This window comes from Nyctereutes procyonoides, unplaced genomic scaffold (assembly GCF_905146905.1).
Source record: "Nyctereutes procyonoides isolate TBG_1078 unplaced genomic scaffold, NYPRO_anot_genome, whole genome shotgun sequence".
Lineage (NCBI taxonomy): Eukaryota > Metazoa > Chordata > Mammalia > Carnivora > Canidae > Nyctereutes > Nyctereutes procyonoides.
In genome coordinates this window covers 225,804-248,225 of record NW_026575023.1, presented here as the reverse complement: position 1 = coordinate 248,225, position 22,422 = coordinate 225,804, and the positions used below count along the sequence as shown (strand labels likewise).

The 22,422-nt window shown below is 32.7% G+C and overlaps 1 protein-coding gene across 1 annotated transcript in view; it reads left to right on the top strand.

The window, feature by feature from the left end:
* TECRL (trans-2,3-enoyl-CoA reductase like) overlaps positions 1-22,422 on the top strand; it is a 95,063-nt gene that overhangs the window by 1,325 nt on the left and 71,316 nt on the right. The window contains exon 2 of the mRNA XM_055342680.1: positions 19,639-19,690. Coding sequence (XP_055198655.1) covers positions 19,639-19,690 — 52 coding nt within the window. The remainder of the gene's footprint in view (positions 1-19,638; positions 19,691-22,422) is intronic.

Sequence of the window (22,422 nt, the reverse complement as noted above, 5' to 3'; positions counted from 1 at the left end):
CTATTAGTTGAGTAATATTAACTGTTATTTACAGATGGAAATAAAAGATAAAGAACTCTTACAAGTTCACACAGGTCATAAGTGGAATGCAAGAGATTTAGAACTATTTCTGTGCAATTCTAAATCACATTCTTTTTCTGTTTCCACTAGTCATATATAAATGAGAAATATATAATACTAATAATAGAATTTTAACTTATTAATTTCATGCATGTTATAACTTACTTCTATTTCATATCTTAATAAAGTTTTTGTATTTTTTAAATATCATACAGGAATAAGACAAAAAAATCATCCAGAATTTGCTTACATTTGCATTATCTCACTCTTAAAAATTCAAAACTTATAAGAAAAATACAGTTAAATTAAAGGAAATAAGGTACTGAATGGAGTGGATATTAAACTGATCAAGGATTTCCATACACCAAGATTCTAGACTGCGACTGGTTTTTGTGCCCTTTCTGATTTGATGCGAGATACAACTTAAAGTAACGAGAAATTGCTAATGGGCTGCTAATTATTTTCCCCCTACATCAAATTTTTTATATTGAGATTATCCTTGAAAGTAAAACATGGAGGTTTACATTTCCAGTTACTACTTAAATTGCAAAAAAAAAAAAAAAAAAAAAAAAAAATTAAGCATGCAGAAAGCCAGCATTCTTTAGAGATAAGGATTTGGCTTAGGAATTTTGATTTAGAAATTTTGCTTACATTTGAATAGTCCTGGTTGAAAAAAAAAAAGAGTCCTGGTAATTGGATTTCCAGTGGGAAACCTTTGGGAAAACTCACTAGGCCAACTAGGGGATTACTCTGGATTCCACAATGGCCTTTATTGCACAATGAACACCATATGATGTACAACTTGCAACATAGAGGTGTTTGACTTGTCAGAAATGGATTTTGTTTTGCCTCATTTTAGTTTTGTCATTTGATTAATTAACTCAACAATGAAAGACATTTAAAAGAAAAAAAAACTGAATTAATTTACATTTTTTTGCTCCATGACTCCTACAAGTTCGAATTTGTAAACATGAGAAAGATTGATTTTGTTTGCTGTTTGAGATACTGGTTTTCTTAGACAAAGTAACAGCTATATTGACAGTAAGGTCATGTGAAATGTTTTTCATTGTACTTGGCTCTACTCAGTATACTAAATAAGTGTTGCTTATGACTTAGTCCCTGTCTTTTAGTAAGTATTGTGTTATGAAGCAGTAAAAGTTAAAGGTCATGTACTTTGGAACTAAGTATATCTGGACCAAATCCCAGCTGCATCAATCATATTTATCAAGGCTCAGGCAAGTGAATGAATTGCTGATCAACAGGACCTTTATTTAGAAAATAGGTTAATAAAATCTATTTTGTAAGCTTAGAGTGAAAAGTAGGAATAGTATGTGTAACCTGCTTAGCATAGTGCCTTGAACACAACAGGGACAAGGTATATATTTTTAGTTTTAATAATCATTTGGAGTAATAAAATTAATGTGCATAAATATTCAAGAGAAAATTAAGTGATGAGTTTTGTAATACCAGCACAGAGTTTAAATTTTATTTCTTGATAATTGTCCATTGACATGATTGTCATAATGCTTTGGTCATATATCAATACTCAAATACCGTGAGTGGAATGTACGTATTTTAGTAATAGTAGAAATTTAGTTTGCATCCAGATCCTATAACTTAAATTTCAAATGGGCAAGATATCTACTGAAGATAGTCATGAAACAGAAACATTCATAGAATTCCTGGGGTTAAAGAAGATATACTGAATCATGTCCTTTTATTTAGTATTTTTATTATTTATTTATTTATTTATTTATTTATTTATTTTCTTTTATTTAGTATTACACACACACACACACACACCACAAAGAAACAAACCCAAACCTCTTGCCCTCACTACCTTCAGCTTCTGTCCCATTTCTCTAATAACTTTCATCCTTTTCATATTCCCTATCCACATTTCTCTCTTCTCATTCTATCCTAAACCTACTCCATTCAGGCATTTTCCTTTGTAAACTGTCAAGAGTTTGAACTGGCCAAGATCACCAGTGAGGCAATGTTGGATTTCCTTGCTGAACCCAAAGGTCAATACTTTAGTGTATCAGCAACATTTGCCACTGATAAGCATGCCCCCCTCTTTAAAACACTTTTCTTATGTGAGTTTCAAAACAATAGATGCGTATTTTAAAAACTCAGTTCATTGCTTCTTCCTTTCCTTTCGCTGCTGCTTCATCATCTGACTTAACTGGGCGTGGACTGTCACTAACTCAGTTATCAGAACTTCTCCCCATCTTTATTCATTCACCTTATTGAGTCTGATAGCTTTAAATATTATCTATTGATGACTTATAAATATGTAACTACACCTTCTCCTTTTCTCCTGAGCTGCAAATCCACTTGTCTAAATATGTACACATCTAGGTATTTACTTACCTATGTGTCTATGTATCTATTTATATACTACCTATCCATCTATCTTGATGTTTACTAGGCATCTCAAGCCTACTGTATCTAAAACCGAGCACTTGGTCTTACCCTCAAATTTTATCACAGAGTTTCCCAAGTCAATAAGTGGCAACTACATCCTTCAAATACCTCAAGCCAAACACTTAGAGGCATCGTAACTCATATCTTAATCTCACACCGCACATACAATCCATCTTCTCAGTGATATTTTCAAATATATCCAAACTGACATATTTTCACCCTCTACTGCTAGCACTAAATCTTTCCTCTACTTCTGTTCTTAGCATCCTCAGTATATTCCTTATGTAGCCACCAGGACTAGCCTGCTAAACCGTGTCAGAGAATATCATTTCCTACATAAAGTTATTCAGTGTCTTCTTTAGTTCTGCTTAATTGTCACTTCTTCTTTGGGGGCTTTTGCTAACTACTTTTTTAAGACTGTAAAATCGACCAATATTCTCTGTTACCCATTCCTGTTCTATTGCTTTACTACTACTAATTACCATCTAACATATTGTTTATTTTCCCTTTTACCTTTTGTTTATAATTTGGCCTATTCCTGGTGCGCCAGCTTCACAAAATCTGGGTTCTAGTGTTTTTTTTTTTTTCATTCCTATCTCTCCAACGTCCAGAACAGTAGTTGACACAATGAAAATGTTTAACAACAGCAACACCATCAAAAAAAGTGTTCCACCAATATGTACTGAATAAATGATACCTGTTCAAGAAATGTGGGATTTAACAATGCGCTCATGGTTAGCAGTGATAGTTTTGAAATGAAGGAGGAGGATTTGAAAGTACTTTTTACTATTCTCTAAATCACATTATTATTGAAATAAATAGAAATATATTCACAGAACAAGACATTTGATCAAATGGTTTCACTAAATGCCAGAATTCTTCCTAGGTTGCTCCCAGCCAAAATGTGTAGGATTTAACTCTGTATTAGTGTATAATTTACTGACAGTCATGTTCTGATTATAAAAAGTGAACAGGTTTTTTGTAAGACAGACAATGCAGAGGGGGGTATTTATTTAACTAATTTAGTTATATCCCATATGTGATTAAAATAATATGACTAATCAAGGGTGATAAGATGAAGAGCTGATTTAGAATGTAAATATCATTCTTGTTTTGATTGGAACATAAAACATGTATGGAAAGCAATTTTTAAAACTTTAACAATGAGTTATTTTCAGTTGCTCACTATCTTTGTCTCACTTCTATTTTGTAAAATGTCAGAAGCTTATCTAGTGATATATTGATGATTCAAGAGCACAGCAAGAACTCGAAAAGCTAGGATTGATAAATGTTTCCAATATCTTCCCATTCTTTTTTCTTTAATCTTTTATCCAAGGAACTTGACCTCAAGAGCCCTCTCTCTCCTATTATTTTATTTGCTCTATGTCAAAACTCTAAAAAGCATTTTAAAGACTACTTAGAGGAATGCACTTGTGATGAGCACTGGGTGATGCATGGAATTGTTGAATCACTATATTGTATACCTGAAACTAATAAAACACTGTGTGTTAAAAAAAAAAGGCTACTTATAAATAAAAGAAACCACTCAGTAATTCTCCAATCCTTCTAATGGTAAAATATCAGTTTTTATTTTTTATTTTTTTATGATAGTCACACACAGAGAGAGAGAGAGAGAGAGGCAGAGACAGGCAGAGGGAGAAGCAGGCTCCATGCACTGGGAGCCCGACGTGGTATTCGATCCCGGGTCTCCAGGATCGCGTCCTGGGCCAAAGGCAGGTGCCAAACCGCTGTGCCACCCAGGGATCCCCAAAATATCAGTTTTTAAAATAGGAGAGAGAATTATAAGGTAGTCAGACTGAATAAAAAATGTGCTTTTAATACTTGAGTTAAAAATTTTGAGAATTCTTAATTTCTAATATTGTCACTTTTAATATTTTACCTTGGGCAGCATGCAACTAAGCATACATATGCCTCAATTTGTTCATTTGTAAAATGAGAATGGCATCTGTCTTAAAATATCCTCATGGAAGTTTTCAGTATTTCATGTGTATACAATGACAGTATCTCATTTTTCTTCCATTCCTCTCCTTCTTCCCCCTCCTTCTCTTCTTTTTTTCTTCTTCCCCTTCTCCTTCTCTATCATTCACCTTTTTCTCCCATCCCTGTCCCCTTTCTCCTTCCTTCTACTTCAGTCCTCTTCCTCCTATTTCTCATTGTGAGCATGATATAATTGAAGCTTATGAGCTTTGAATTCACATAGAAAGAATTTTAATATGAATCTGATTGCTTTTACTTTCTCTTTAGACGTAATCCAGTATCTCTGCACTTTATTATCATTTTCTGTAGAAAAAAGATTAGAGTATTATTACTCATTTATAAAGGAAGAACAGTTGCACAGAGACTTAAAATGAAGGACTTATTGTATGTTAGAATCAAGCTTTGAACTGATCAATATATGTCCTGGTCTTTGCTCTTTACTATACACTACCACTTGACACATACTAATAGCTTCCATTAGTCCAAATTCTCACATTCTCTTTAATTTCATAATTGGGACAGGGCATCCAACTTCTGATACAAACAATGTGTTTCAGAACAGAGATGCTATTTCCTTTTTTTTTTTTTTTTGCATCTTCCATCACCATCTTCTTTTCTTTTTTTCTCTTTTTTTCAACATTTCAAGCTTTTATTTAAATTTATTTAGTTAACACATAGTGTAATATTAGTTTCAGGAGTAGAATTTGTGATTCATCACTTACATATAACACCCAGAGCTCATTACAAGTGCCTTCCTTAATATCCATCACCCATTTAGCCCATCCCTCATCAATCTCCTCTCCAAGAATCCTCAGTTTGTTCTCTACAGTTAAGAGTCTCATTTATGGTTTGCCTCCCTCTTTTTAAATTTTTTTTCTTTCCCCTATGTTCATCTGTTTTATTTAAGGGGCTATTTTTGAAGGATATCTACCTCCCTTCCATTTGATATAAAAAAGTTCCAAAACATTTTTTCTATTTTTTATATACAGACATATGATAGCATATTCAAACCTAGAAATTAAACATATCTTTGAAGTATTTTTAATAATAAATTAAGCAACAAATTTGTTCAAAATGTTTATATCATTAAAAATTATAAAATTGAGATGAGCAATTCCTCCCCCAAAGGGGTAATTAATATAATCATTTTTATGAGCCTAGAGGAGCCTCAATGCCCCCTCCTTTTTTTGGATATACTTGGGAATTCCATAATACAGTGCAATTCTAATTTCAAAAGAATCAGTGTACTTTGGTCTTAATATATTTTAGTATCATCTCCCCGACTTAGATTTCCCTCAGCAAAATTGGACTTACTATATTTAACAAATAGATAATGCCATGGGAGGCAATGTGATGCAGTAGTTTATGCATAGAAGTCAGGCATTTGTGTCTGCATTTGAGCTTTGCAAATTATTAATGATTTATCATCTTAACATGTTACTTAACTACTCAGATTTTTGCTTTTCCAGGTAGGGTAAATATCAAATCAAAGTACACTAAATATCTATCTTTCAGGAGTAGAGTTTTTATGTTAGTGTAAATGTGAAAAATATAGCACCGTATCTGCCACATGATTGGTTTTCTGTAAATGAGTGCCGTATTTTAGATAGTGGCAGTATATCAGTAATATTGTTCCACTGATGTGGAAAAATAATTAATACTTTTCTAACTGTCAGATTTTAGTCATTTTTTATGACAGTCCTTATGGTTCCTTTCTGAAAAGGTTAAGAAGCATTAGAATTTGAAAGTATAGTCACAGAGACCATCTTTGTATTATCACTTTCTGCCATCCTATATCCAACTCTCATACTCCAGGTGATATGCACTGGGTACTTATACCATGATATACCATGAATGATACCAATGGATATATAAGCATTGCACATCAACATATAGTAGAGAAAAATTAGTATACTCTAGAAAACTATTCATAAATAACATTTACAAAACAAGTATAAACTATTATGTGTATTCTGTTAAATTATGTCTGGAGTCACCTGAACAAATACCATCTTCTAGCAGATATTTCCATGAGGAAATGCCTATGGCCCATTGCCTTGAATTAAATAGAATGTTGCTAACAAATTCAAATCTACAAACGTAATAATAATATAAACATGTTCACATCATTTAAATATATTAAAAACTATAAAATGAAGGGAGGTTTAACAAAGTTTTCACACTGTATTAAGAGTATTGAAGTTAATTTTTTCTTCTTTCTGTATGTGTGTATTACCCATATTTGGGGAGTAAGTAAAAAAAAAACAGTTTAAATCAAATATAAATCATTGGGCACATCTTTAGGACACAATTGAACCTTAAAGTAATAAGCATATACCCATATATTTCTAACAATCTTTATTGGACAACACAGTTTATGTAACAAAACAAAATAATTATGTAATAAATATACTGTAGTTTCTATCAAATGTGGTTACAATCTACGTGGGTTAGACAAGATGTATATAACTGAGTACAACAAAATATAATGTGGTATTATAGGTCAAAGGAATATGATATTCCATTACCATTTTATTTCAGTTAGGTTTAATTTAACAGGGATTTTGCTATTTGAACTTGTGATGAATCAAGGCAATCTTCTTTTCATAAACCTATTATGAATCCGTCAAATGAACACATGTTAAGTGAAACGCAGGGTGCCAGATGGTGAGCCAAGGTTCTACAACAGACCACAAGAGAAATGAAGATAGAGAAGTTTATTAATAATTCACAGGTTCTGGCGGAAGTATCCAGCAGGCTTCAGAGAGCTCCAGTGGGAGGTGAGAGAAGACGGGGTACAGATATAGATACACAGGACCTGGGGCACATGCCTTTATTAGGGTTTGTGATTGGAGCACTAGGGGTTCCTGTATTAAGGCTCAGTTAGTCAATCCAAACCAAAAGAGGAGGTTTTGGTAAGCCCCAAGGAAGTCTTATCCTAGGGGCACATAAAAGTTGTCGGGAAACGGGAGATTGTTAGTCCCAAGGGCTGTTGAAAAAGTCATATCGGAATGTACATTTACTTGTGACTCTGAGGGCTGCTATCTTGGGCATGTTCTTGTCAGAGGTCTCATGTCAGGTGGAGGTCACTGCAGGCTGCTTGGTCAAACAAAACAGATGCCAAAGCAGCAATAGCTTAGTCCAGCTAAACTCTTGACAAAATCTGATGAGCAGAGTGTAGAAGTTATCAGGAAGTTCATGATGGAGGAATTCTTAGTTCTTTCATGATCTAACAGTTCAAACAAAAAAGGATTAAAGCCTGCACTTACATACATATTTCAGGGACATAGTTTTGTTTTGGTATTTTTATGTTTTCTTTGATTCTTGTTTTTAAAGAAATTTTAAAAAATTATATTTTAAGCATGTACCTTGTCCAGATTAACATTATACTGCTACTTTTGGGTAGCCTGATAAAGAACTATCAAAATCATTACTGAACATGTTGCTGTGATCCTAACATTACTTAAATGCAACATACTTTTTTTAAATTGTTCCTTTTATAGACCTTTAGTGCTCGAAATGTTCTAGTAACAACTTTCTTTCCTGTACTATAACTCATAACATTAGTATTTAACCAATGAGGAGTAATTTAAGGCAATATTAAGAAATAAACATTCCATTTTTTTTTTAATCTCAGGGCTTCAGGGCAAGAGGTCTGAAGGTACAAGATCGCAGAAAGTGGAAACTAATGTTGATATCATTTAAACCTTTTAATATCCTCACAATACATGTCTGTGCTTCTTGACAACATAGACTATAGCAGTGACAAAATTTATATTTTTGTTAGAATTTGTGTAATGATAGAATCTAAGTTCCATGCGGTCCCAAATTATACATAAATGTGAGTGATCTTAGATTTATGTATGCTTACATTGCATTTTACCATTTGCTGTGAAAGCTGTGGTATTTGCATGGCTACATGATAAGATCTCCAAGGTTTGGAGCCAATCATTGTTTAAAGGTGATAGTATCCTTAAAAGTGTGTTCAATTGATCAAGGTCCTACAAGAATATCTCACAAGCGCAGAATCCTAGAACATCACCTTTCTCTTCCCTTCCTCCCTCCTTCCTTATTTCCTTGCTTCTCGTTTATCTTTCTTTTTTTCGCATACATTGGAGAATACCAATCTTCCATTGTAACAGACCCTGGGAACACCAGCATGAAAATCAAACCAAACCCCCCAAAATATGTTCTGTCCTCTTCAGACATTCTCTGTATTTTGATGGATAATCACACGTAAATAGTCCAACAGAAGATAATATGCCATGAGTCAAAATAGAGGCATGAGCAAGATGCTGAGTCCAAGTGGATGATTTTCCTTTTTACTGCAGAAATTGAGAGAGACTTTAGAAACCTCCTCCAGGGATCCCTGGGTGGCGCAGCGGTTTGGCGCCTGCCTTTGGCCCAGGGCGCGATCCTGGAGACCCAGGATCGAATCCCACATCGGGCTCCCGGTGCATGGAGCCTGCTTCTCCCTCTGCCTATGTCTCCGCCTCTCTCTCTCTCTCTCTGTGTGTGACTATCATAAATAAAAAAAATTAAAAAAAAAAAAAAAAAAAAGAAACCTCCTCCAGTTATAAGCAGTCCCAGCACACTGACGGATCATCCAGAGGATATCTCTTAACAGTAAAGGGCAATATCCTAAAGTAGAAATTATCTCCTCTAAATGCTTTATATCCTCAGCTTTTCAGGCTTTAACTGAAGGCAGAGATACCTCTGGAGAATTTAGGAAGCAAGGCCAAGATGAATTCTCTACCCACTTAAGAGTTTCAAATGTGCAAACTTTTTGGGCTCTGTAACATTAGTATGTTATATTTTATTAGTGGATTTTTAAACTGACAGTCATCAAGTAATTTTCAATCCCTGTTGATCTACTGGGATTCAGCTAAGTAACCCGAGCCCACCAGTCTGTCACCACATGAAGCCTATGAATGTCACACTCATTTATTTTCCTATGAGAAGTTAGTTCTCTTTTTTAGAGAGATGTATTTTGAACTGCCTACTACCTCAACAAATTGGATATTTTATTTGAGAATTGATCTTCCTCTTAAGAATGCTGTGCCTCTGCCTTCTTATAAACTCATCATTTTAATATCATTTTGGGAAAAGCGTGTATTAATTATCACTTGTCTTTTTTCTTATTGCAGTTTAAATTTCCTTATTACACATTTTCACTGCCTCCAAAATAAACGTTTAATATTACTTCATATTTAGGCATTTCTGACTTTTCAATTATTGGTTATTTGATTTCTTAAAAATAAAAATGTAATATAATTGTAATTTATTTTAGCAAAACATTTGTTGAATGGCTGCATAACTGAGTCCTTCATTTGTCAATACTGGTCTATGTGCCATTGAATATGTATTTATTATCTATTTCTCATTACCTTCATTTAACAAGATCCATTCATAATCTGAATTTAATTTAATAAGGACCTTAATAGAGAATCTTGAGACATCCAGAAGATATGCTACTTCTCCTCACAGGAAAATTTCAAAGAGCTTTCGCACTAAAATTCCTGAGAAACTACTTTTGCCGTAAGAGATATTTTGTGTGGAATCCTTTTAACTCAACGTTATAAGAAGAACATAAACAGCAAGAACAACCACAAACCCTGAGCTGTTGATTGCTAAAATAAAATCTGCTTCATTTCAAATGGGAAGGAAAAAAAATTCAATGTTCTTTTCTATAACTATAAAAAAATAGATTCAGAAATGTACTGATTTGCTTTTACTTTTAATCAGTGTTTCTGGCATTCCATACCTATAATGTCTCCTTTTTTAAAGAATTTAAAAAAAATCAGTTTAGTTAACGTATACTGTATTAATTTCAGGGGAACATAATGTCTTCTTAGACTAACTTTGTTAATAATAGAATTATTCTAACTTAAATTAATGGTTCATATATGTCATGATTTAAATATGTAAGTACAATTTCAATAAAATACTTAATTTCAAGCTATTTCTTCTTGGGGATCTACTGTCATATAACAGAAAAAAAATCTGGATTTTCAGCTTAGCTTCACTTCTGTACACAATAACACCATATCCCCTCTGCCAGATTATATCTCTTCTCAATACTCATGTCATCCAACGCCATATCTATCCTAAAAGAAGGGACTAACCTCTGGAGTACTATAATACATAATGCATGTGTGATGTAGTGTTTTTTTTTTTTTTTTTCAGATGGGCCCCTGTTCTTGGCTCATGATTATTCATTTGGAAGGTTGAAGACACCAACACTCAGCAAGTGATTACAAGATAATCAACATTTCTCCATCAGTGGAGAATCCATGGAGCTAATTCTTTAATGAGCTAAAAACTTAGCTTATCAATCTGCTTTAACTCTCTAGAATTTCTCCCTGTCTGTACTACATTCAATCAGTAAATCCTTTTATTCTATACACAATATATCTTCTCACTGAACTTTACCATCCTATTTCAAATCCTTATCACTTCTAATGTAAAGATTGGTCTACGTGGGTCTTCACTAACCACCCACTGTGTATGTAGCAAAATAGTAAATATACTATACTTCAGATCAGCCGTATTTATAGCCCATACATGTTCCACAGTATCACCAAGTATCAATAGAAATTGGAATTTGTTATTATAGTTGAAATCATTTATTATTGCATTATCTTTTTACTTGTTACCGAGAGTCTGTTTATCTTACAGAAGCCAGATTGATTCTTTTAAAACTTGAATTATATCATGTCACTGCTCTGATGAAAACCCTCCAACAAGTACATATGCAACTCAGAAGAAAATCCAAATTACTCTCCCATATTCTAGAAGGTTACTCGTTACATACCGCCCTTGTCTCTTTGGTCATGTCTTTGACCATGCTGTGGTTACTCACTCTGCTCCAGTCATATGGGCCTGCTTGCTATTTTTCAAGTACTCTGGATGTGATGAGCCGTCAGGGTCTCTGTCCTTGATTTACCTCTATCTGGAAGAATCTTCTTCAAGCAGATACATATCTGGCTTTCTATCTAGGCTTTTGCTCATATATCTTTTACTTTCAGAATCATATTTCTTCTTCCCATCATTCTGATCTCTTATCTCCTTTATGTTTTCTTCTTAGAACTTATCATACTCAGATATATTACATATGCATTTCTTTATTCTCTGTCTCGTTTCTTAAATATTAGATATAATTGAATATTAGTTCAATGTGTGCCATTGTGTCATAGTTAGAAAGTGCTTTCAGGTATAGGACTGGGACTGAAAGTGTATATAACCCAGTTCTGCTTCTTACTGGCTATGTGACAGCACACAGATCTCAAAATCTAAGTGCATCAGTCTCTGCTCTGTTAACTGTGGAAAATAGTGCCTAACTCTTGATTGTTACAAGTTCACATGATTAACTGTTTAGAAGAGTACCTGGTACACATAAGACACTACGTAAGTGCTGATTGTTATTTTAAAATAGAATGAGAGAGAGAGAGAGAGAGAGAGAGAGAGAGACAGACAGACAGAGTTTTTCCACTTTGATATAGAAAAGTTACTTGAGCGTATTTGGTGCTCAATATTTTTTTTATTTTAAATATTTTATTTATTTATTCATGAGAGACACACAGAGAGAGAGAGAGAGAGAGAGAGGCAGAGACACAGGCAGAGGGAGAAGCAGGCTCCATGCAGGGAGCCCGACGTGGGACTCGATCCTGGGTCCCCAGGATCAAGCCCTGGGCAGAAGGTGGTGCTAAACTGCTGAGCCACCCAGGCTGCCCTCAGTTAATATTCTTGAATGAAACAAAACAAGCCCCACACATATGTACCATATCATATTTGTTGTTAGTCTGAATCCTTTATTGCATTTTGTATTTTATCTTAATGAAAGATAAATTTGTATATTCGATAATTGATTTTTTAATTAACAATAATAAATATCTAAAATATAATTCTTGGAATAAATATTAATGAATAGTAAGACACGACATTGAACAGTTTCTCAAGTGTGTGTGTGTGTGTGTGTGTGTGTGTGTGTGTTTAACCATATTAGTAAATTTACTGGTTGTGTAACTTCAGGAAGACACTCATATTTCATGACCATAATCTTCATCTTTTAACAAGTCTCACTGTCATTTACCTCATAAGGTTGCTTATGATGATCAAGTGCCTATCTGGATAGGCCATAAAGCAGTACTTACAATGATAAATAGTCAATATATTTTCCTCCATCCTCTACCTTCACCTTTTCCACCCTCTCCACTAGATGGTACACCATGGTGAAGAATAAGTTTTGGACCTGGCTATTTGCATTCAAAGTCCATTCTTGTTGCTCGTTAGCTGTGTCATGCAGATAAATTACTTAATCACTCTGAGGCAGTTTCCTTGTATGTAAAATGAAGATAATAATGTTATATCTAAAGTCATAAAGATGGTGTGTGAATTAAATTACTTAATAAAGGGAAAGGTCTTGGAATTGTGCCAGACTCATCAAGCATTCAGTGATGTACTTATGAGTGCTAGCAGTATTCTTAATGGTTTTCAATGCTATTTCTCCATTATATATTAATTTAAAACAAAAATGAGATAAGTAATTTAATTACAACATAATACTAGATAGCAAACACTTCAGTGATGAAACCTAGTAATCTATATCAAAATAATGGATGATAGAAGAGCTAATAGTATATATCAATATATCAATATATATATCAATATATATCAAGCATTTGAAAGTGATCAAAGTTCTAGGTTTCAATAACATTCAGTTTCTTTAAGGTCCATAGTAGCTGTTTAGGACAGTTAATGTCCAGAAGAGAAGTGATAGAACTCCTTACCTGGATCATGCTTTTTATCCCAGTTTCCTGGTGCATATAATGGTAACATTTTGTTCACACTTAAAATTGTCTTCATTGGAATTATAAAATACCTGGTCGCCTTTTCTACATTTAAGCCTGTGAGAAATGTGCACTCTAGAAGCCTATGTCCTGCTAAACTACTTTTGTAAGAAATTGATAAAAGTGGGCAGCCCGGGTGGCTCAGTGGTTTAGCACCGTCTTCAGCCCAGGGTGTGACCCTGGAGACCCGGGATCGAGTCCCACGTCGGGCTCCCTGTGTGGAGACTGCTTCTCCCTCTGCCTGTGTCTCTGCACCTCTCTCTCTGTGTCTCTCATGAATAAATAAATAAAATATTAAAAAAATAAATTGATAAAAGTTATTGTTAAAGAAATTCTAGCTGTACAACAATGGGGAAAATGATGCTGTTATGCCTCATAGTTGCCACTTTTGTACCATGAGGAACAGTGGCTAAGAGCCTGCCATATTCAGTGAAAAAGAAATTTTGATTATTTGCAGTCATGATTTTATGAACACTATACCCAGCATGACATGTTTATGATAGAGGCAATTTTATAATTGATGTAAAAAAATAGTAGATCTTTATGGAATTACCGAATCACTATATTGAAGCTAATGTAGCACTGTATGTTAATATAGTTAATATAGCACTGTAAGTTGACTACCTGGAATTAGAATAAAAAACAACAAGAAGGAAATAATAAAAAATAAACTGGAGAAAACAAATAGTTGATTTTATATTTATTTAACATGTGATGATCTGACTATTCTTATTTCTGTCATATGCCTAAGAAACTAATGTCTTGGTCAAGGATAGAAATCATACACCTTATGTGAAGGAGGGAAACTGAATTATTTTTCATATCCTATCCCCTCCCCACACACGCGAATGGAACCAGTATTTTCCAAAAATAATGTTTGAAATACATAATATATAACCTATCTATATATCTATATCTATCCATCAAGAGGATAGATACATAGATGAGGACATGGTGTGTGTATTTTGAAATGTAAGGTATAGAAAACCAAATATTTGATGATCAGAAGGATAAACTCTGGTAAACATTAGTGCTGTTTATTAACAACTTTTGGTGGATTCTCACACAGAAAATTGGTAAAATTGAACTTGCCTACTTCTTCGAAGTAACTTGTTTTGTGCTGTGAAATAAGGGTGAGAAGCATGCATTTATTTCCTGAGGGAAGCTTTCAGAACCTAATCTAATTTCACCTCCTTTTCTTTTTTAACTTCTGCCTTGGAAATAAGCAGTGTTCCATATGATGTCTGCTTCATCAGTGTAGATCCTAGAGTGAGGAAAATGTACAGTAGATCCATCAGCTAGTCTGTGATATACATGTAGTATGTGTGAAAAATAAGCATGTGTTTTTTTTTTGAATCGTTTTTTGTGGTGCAACCTATTTTGAGAAGTACACTCAATGAAACATGCATTAAAATGATTAAATCATTTTAGAGAGGTAATTTGAATATAAAAATCATTTCATGATTTTGTCAGTTCATTATTAAGGATCCTTCTATCATTAGAAAAACTTACAACAAAGAGAAAGGGAGAGAGAAGTTTTATATATAATTGTCATTTTTATTTTCTTCCACTTAAAGCTGTAATTCAGGACTACATCAAACTTAAAAAAAAAAATCTGCTTAGCAAAGGAAATCATCCACAAATGAAAAAACAACTTATAGAATGGGAGAAAATATATGCAAACCAGATATCTAATAAGAGGTTTATTTAAAGAATATAAAAGGAACTCATACCACTCGAAGCAAAAGAACAAATAACACAATTTAAAAATGAGCAAAGGAATTAAAACAGTATTTTTTTCAAAGAAAACATACACGTGGTCAATGGAAATGAAAAAATGCTCATTGTCACTAATTATCAGGAAAATGCAAATTAAAACCACAATGAGATATCACCTTGGAACTCCTATGATCGCTATTTTAAAAAAGACAAGAGGTATCAAGTGTTGGCAGGATGTGGAGTAAAAAGAACCTTGTACACTGTTGGTCAGAGTGTAAATCAGTACAGCCATTGTGAAGACAGTATGGAGGTTCCTCAAAGAATCAAAAATAGAATTATCATAGGGCAGCCCTGACGGCCCAGCGGTTTGGCGCCGCTTTCAGTCTGGGGTATGATCCTGGGGACCCGGGTTCGAGTCCCACGTCGGGCTCCCTGCATGGAGCCTGCTTCTCCCTCTGCCTGTGTCTCTGCCTCTCTCTCTCTCTCTCTCTCTCTCTCTCTCTCTCTCTCTCTGACTATCATAAATTAAAAAAAAAAAGATCCTCTCTCTCTCCCTCTTTGTCCCTCCCCACCAACTGTTGTGCTCTATCAAAAAATTTTAAATAAATAAATAAATAAATAATAATAGAACTATCATATATGATCATTCATCCAGTTTTGAGATATATATCCAAAAGAAGTAAACTCATTATCTCAAAGAGATATCTGTACTGCCATGTTTATTGCAGCATTGTTTACAGAAGCCAAAGTATGGAAACTGTCTAAGTGTCTATCAACAGTTAAATAAAGGTGTTGGGTGTATGTTTGCATAACGTGAAATACTAATCAGCAGCCAGGAAAAAAGGAGATTATGTGATTTACAGTAACGTATAAAGCTGGAGGGCATTATGCTAAATTAAATAACTCAGAGTGGGAAAGACAAATACTACATGATATCACTTATATATGGAATTAAAAAAAAATGAACTCCTAGAAACAGAGAGTAGAAAAGTGGTTGTCAGGGGCTAGGGAGTGGGGGAAATAAGGAGAGGTTGGTAAAATGATACAAAATTTCAGTTATAAGATGAATAAAATCAGAGAATCTACTGTATAACCTGATGACTTTAGGTAATAACACTATTGTATGATTGGAATTTGCTACGAGAGTAGAACTTCAATGTCTTCACCATAAACAAACGAACGAAAAAGTGAGATGATAGATGGGTTAATTAACTCAATGGGGAGAAATGCTTTAACCTTGTAAATCTGTTTATATCAAATCCTCACATGGCACATTTTAAGTATCTTACCATTTAATTTGTCAATTATACCTCAGTAAAGCTGAAAAATATATAATAAAACTATTTTAGTGATGGTCTAAAGATTTTTTATTAGTAAAATATTTCATTACTCAAAGAACTCTTTATCCATCCTGAGTAAAATATATGCAGTATATGCAAGTCCATATTCTATTTGGTAATGTAAAATCTCCCAATGGAAATTCTTAAAGGAATTTATATATTTTTTATTTTCCTGATATAATCAATCTTAAAATATGATTGTCCAGGCTACTACTCTTCCTTGGGACTCAAAAACCAGGGACAAAAAGCTCATGCCAGTTAACAAAACTGCACTAGATGTTTTGTATATGTGTGTGTATTTTTGTGCCTCTCTATCCATTTCTATTCAATTCATCTTTTATTCTGTTTTTCTGTGTCTTTACTGTTGGACACATTCCTTTTCTAACCAAAGTTTACTGACAATTTTTTGGTTTGTGCATTGCAATTACTGTCAAATGAATTTCAAAGAGTTTGTTGTTTTTCCTTATCCCTTAATTTTCATTTCTTTAAGCAGGATAAGCAGTATTCTGTAGACATCTGTTCATTTCAAGGAGTTTCTGAGAAAATAGCTAAAAATTTAGTTCTAAAAAGTAGCAATAGTACAAAGAGTTCTTTTGTGAAATTTTGCAGTATCTTCATAGGGGACAAATTCAAGCAAATCCTAGATTTCACTTGAATGTGAAAAGCTTTTTCTAAGTCTATTGATTTAAATCATTGGATACAGTAATAATGACCCCAAACTGAATGATGATCAGTTGAAATTAGGGGTACATTTTTGATTCAACTAACAAACACCATTTACCTTTTCTATTTAACATTTTAAGATTAATTTCCTCTAATGAGAAAGAAACATTAATGAAGAGAATTTCTAGATTTCAGATGTTATAATACTTATGTCTCCCATCTGCACAATTAATTGTAATTTATAAGAGTGAATACATTATTGTGATGATAGTTTGTCCTTTTTAAGAGGTATTAAAACTGGCTAAAAAGTAGACATTATTATGAATAAACTTCCTGATGAAGCTACAGAGACATCTATTTTAGTAATCAGAAAGTCTTACATACTCTGTTAATTATCATCTTTTCCTCTCTTTGTGCTCTAAGTACAACTGAAGAACTGGAGGAGTTGATCAAGCATAGTCTTGTGACTAATTGAGCAATGCCGTCTGAATCATTTAAGAGTTAATTATTTTTTTTCTTCTGTATTTAACAAAAATTGCTCCAGATAGGGCAGTTCTCAAAGATTTATTCAAAATCAGCACTTTCCTAACATGTGAAAGTCAAATATAATTTTTAAAAGGTAAATTAAAAACTTTGTTAAGAGCTTGGCAATAACAACCCATTTCCAATCTAGGTTTCTTTCAGGAGAATATAATTTTAGTTCTGAAAGTTTGTAATTCAGCGAAGAAAAATGCATATATCAAATTAGAAGATTTTCATTAAAAATATCCTAGTAAAGCACATACCTTTTAGACAGAAATCTACTTGGGAAAGACTTTTCATGCCAGATTTTAAAACTTGTTTTCACATGACTTTGCAGTCACAGATCTATTTTTTATTTCAACAGAAGTGACTTTAAACATTATGATATACTATTTGGTACACTAGATGTTGAAGTGCAGACTACAATGACGCCAGGTCGTTGTCCTCAAGGACTTTACAGACAGTTGATACAATCACTATGTAAACACAAGATAATGCATTCATTAAGTGATAGCGAAGCAACAGCAAACTCTGAGGAGTTATTGATTATGAAAATTATCTGTTTTCCCAAATTAGATGGCCCTTGAATGAGTGGTAAATAGTTGATACTCTAGAAAATTGTATGTGGATTTTAGGCGTCCTTATCAGAGGAAGCAACGTATAAAATTGTTTTGTGACACAGTAACATTAAGATAAAACAATAAACAATGTTAAAACAAAGCACCATGCTTTAAAAAAATGCAATTCAAATATAAAAGTTAAATTATCAATACTAAAATGAAATATATGTTCAAGTATTTAAATATATATTACCTTCTCTAAAAACTGTTTTACAAATGTTTTCTAACATCTTCCAAACAAGAGCAATGTTATAAAATATTTGAAATTTTCATACCAATTCTTTAAGCTCCTTTTGTTATTTACTGCACTACTCACATGGGAATTGACATCATCATTCAGTGCTTAAGTCTTAGAACTTTCTTACTTAGTAAACTATATCCATAGAAGAAATCAGAAAAAAAATTATGAATAGTGTAGCATATCCTATTATAGATCTACTAATCAGAGTGGAATATGGTAAAATAAATGCATTCATTGTTATACTTCTAATATTTAATTAAATATTTAATATAATAATGTTAATACGAACTGCTTGGGGTATTATTAAGTGCCGTCCATGACACACTTTTATCTTTCACTTCCCTCTCCCAAAATAGCTATAAGATTTTAGTGTATCAACACAATAAATCATGAACATAATATTCTATATGTGTTTAGAGAAAATAAATATATTTGTATGGGAATGAATATGTCCTTTTCTATAGACTTTGAAGTATTGTCGGTTTTTTCATAAGCCAATGAAAGGCAACACAGTGGGGAAAAATTTCACTTTGCAAGTTTGATATGATCAAAGGCAGAAAGTTAAAAAATATGTGATGGTTTGAAGTATTTAAATAAAACTCTTATCCTCATACGTTTTGCAATTCTGATGAAACCATGTATCTAACATGAATAAATAGTAATAATAAAATATCCAATTATTTATTTAATACATCTAACTTGAATTTTGATTGACCTATAGCATTTTTGGATGACAGTTTTAATAACATAATTAAGGAGAAGTTGGATAGGCTATTTTTTCTGATGATATTTTGAAGTAAACATTACCCTCTTTTGCCCATGTAAATCAATTTCATATACTGAAGCTCCTCTCTATAAACTCTTTTACCTTCTCTCTATCTTGTATATTTATTCATATTTTAATTGATAGTCTCATCATTGAATATAATGGGAAAAGAACATTCAAAAATATATTTTGGAGATGAACATTTAGATAAACTTATATAACACCATTACTGCTACAAACAAAATTTTAGAGAAAAGATATTGATGCAATACTTCAAGGTTGTCAAAGCAGTAATGATTAAATAGTCAAACAAAACACAGTGGCTAAATCATAGTAATTTTATACTTTTGAAGACTATATTTTCTTTTTAGATATATAGCAAACAAATACTTTTTAAAATAATTCTCTGTATATGTTTTCTTTTCTTTCTTAGGTGGTGCAAACATCTACTATTCATGATGTTAAACAAAAATTCCATAAAGCATGTAAGTTTTATATATAATTTAGAATTTATGTTATAGTTTTCTCAAACTGATTCAATTTTTTCTGTAAGAATAAGTTCAATATAATGAGGGAAAGAATGTATGGAAACCGTATTTTTACAAGAAACTCAGAAATAATATGGTATACCCCTCTTGACTGTGAATATTTTCATATCTAACTCTCATATCTTAGTTTTTTCACAAAATTATTTTCTCCTTCATTTTTGGACATTTTTATTATAACAGGAAACATTTTATTTATGAGGAATTAATTGGTACAAAATATTCCTATGTAAGCAAAATATTAAGCAAAAGTTTTACTCCATGTATTTATACTAGTCAAATTTCTTTCACATAGGAATTCTTTACATAGTAAATTGAAACTGTACTATTTAATTTTATTAATAGCTAAATTTATCTCATTAAGAGGTCTCATTATTACTAACTTACAAATATTTATATGAGGTCTGTTTTAATTAGATTTTTATTTTACGACTTTCCAATAAAGTTTATTCATAACTTAAACATGGTGAAAATGTTTATAATTACTAGGAAACATTTTTTTTGTAGACTTTAATTTTAAAGCAGTTTTACATTCATAGGAAAACTAAGTAGAAAGTACACAGTTTTTACATTCTGCCCTCACACATGCACAGAATATTTCACCAACATTTCACATCATAGTACACTTGTTACAGTCGATGAACCTATATTGATGAATCGTTATTTTTCAGGATCCCTAGTTTACTTTAGAGTTCATTCTTGGTGTTGTTATAATGTATGGTTTTTGCTAGTGAGCGTTTTCAATCTCTTGTATTTAGTTGAACAATATTTTTTCTGAAAAATCTTCTCATAATTTAGTGTATCAAACTGTTTAAAAATACCTTAAAATAGGTAGAGTTTTTAATGGTATATACAATAGGGGGTAGAATTATTTAAAATATGCTTAACCTGTTAAAAATTCTTCAAAAGGTAAGTTCTAATATTTCCCACAAAGACATGTAGGTTTGGATATGCAGAAATGAATCAGAAAGGGATTATGGTAAGGAAAAAGAGAACAAAACAAGCATAGAGATCTGTCATGAAATTTGTTCTCTAACTTCTGGCATGAAAATAAAATTCCCTGGATATTTATGCCAGTCTTTCTAAGTTACGGAAAATTTTTTCAAGCTCAAAATTTGTGCCTCATCACATTACTTATGTGATAACCATGTTATCCTGATTATTTACATAAGTATTTCCAGTTTATTTACATACTAATGCATTGGTTTTGAGTTATTCCTATCTTTGCATAAAATATGGATCTCAAACTAATAATTGAGTTGTCATCGTTGGAAAGGCTTGGTTTAAACTTATGTAATGAGGTGGTTTCAGAAAGTGTAGACTGTAGTAATAAGTGAGAAGACATATGAAAACAATATTTTAACTAGAGAGTAGAAAGTTGAAAGAAAATGATTGTCTTTAAATTAATAATGACAACATAATAAATATGATTTTTATTATTATATGGAAATGAAGAAAATAATCAAAGGCTAATGCATGTATAGAAAAAATGTGTAAGGGGATCCCTGGGTGGCGCAGCGGTTTAGCGCCTGCCTTTGGCCCAGGGTGCGATCCTGGAGACCCGGGATCGAATCCCACCTCAGGCTCCCGGTGCATGGAGCCTGCTTCTCCCTCTGCCTATGTCTCTGCCTCTCTCTCTGTGTGTGACTATCATAAATAAATAAAAAATTAAAAAAAAAAGAAAAAATGTGTAATTATCTTGATGTGTAAGTCTATGCCTGCTTTTAGGATGGTTTGTAATATATAGAGACATACATAACCAGAAATCTTAAAATTTTTTGAGCCAGAAGTTCTGTATTTATGTAGTCTAGAGCCTATTCTAGTAATAAGTGAAATTAAGAAGCTTACAGAAAATATTAGAAATGCCCAGTTTCTGAACTGGATAATTAAAAATACAACTGGGGCACCTGGGTGGCTCAGTTGGTTGAACATTGGACTGTTAGTTTTTGCTCAGGTCATGATCTCAGGGTTGTAGAATTCAGCCCCAATTTGGGTTCTGTGCTTAGTGTGGATCTTGAGTTTCTCTCTCCCTCTCCTTCTGCCCCTTATGCTCTATAGACAAACAAACAAATAAATAAAATCCTTTAAAAATATTTTACAATAATATGATTAGTTTTAAAAGCTATATCAAGACTTAAGGATTTCTTTTTTTTTAGACTTAATAATTTCTTGATGACTATCATTTTATTCATTTTCCTAAGCACAGTTCTAACCTTTAACAACTTTATGTAAGTTATGACCTTTGCACTTTTTAAAAATTAGTGCTAATATCCCATTACTTACAAAATAATATTCAGGTATTTCTGTAATTATTATACCACATTTTATGTGCCTAACACAAAAAATGCTCAACATCACTAATTATGAAGGAAATGAAAATTAATACAATAAGAAATCACCTCACATCTTTCAGAATGGCTATTCTCAAAAAGACAAGAAATATAAAGTGCTGATGAGGATGTGGGGAAAAGGGAATCCTTGTGCACTGTTGGTAGGAACGTAAATTGGTTCAGCCACTGTGGAAAACAGCATGGAAGATCTGTAAAATATAAAAATAGAACTACCATATGATCCAACAATTCCTCTTGTGGGTAATTAATCAAATGAAATAAAAACACTAATTCAGAAAGATAAATGCACCCCTATGTTCATCAGAACAGTTTTAAAATTTT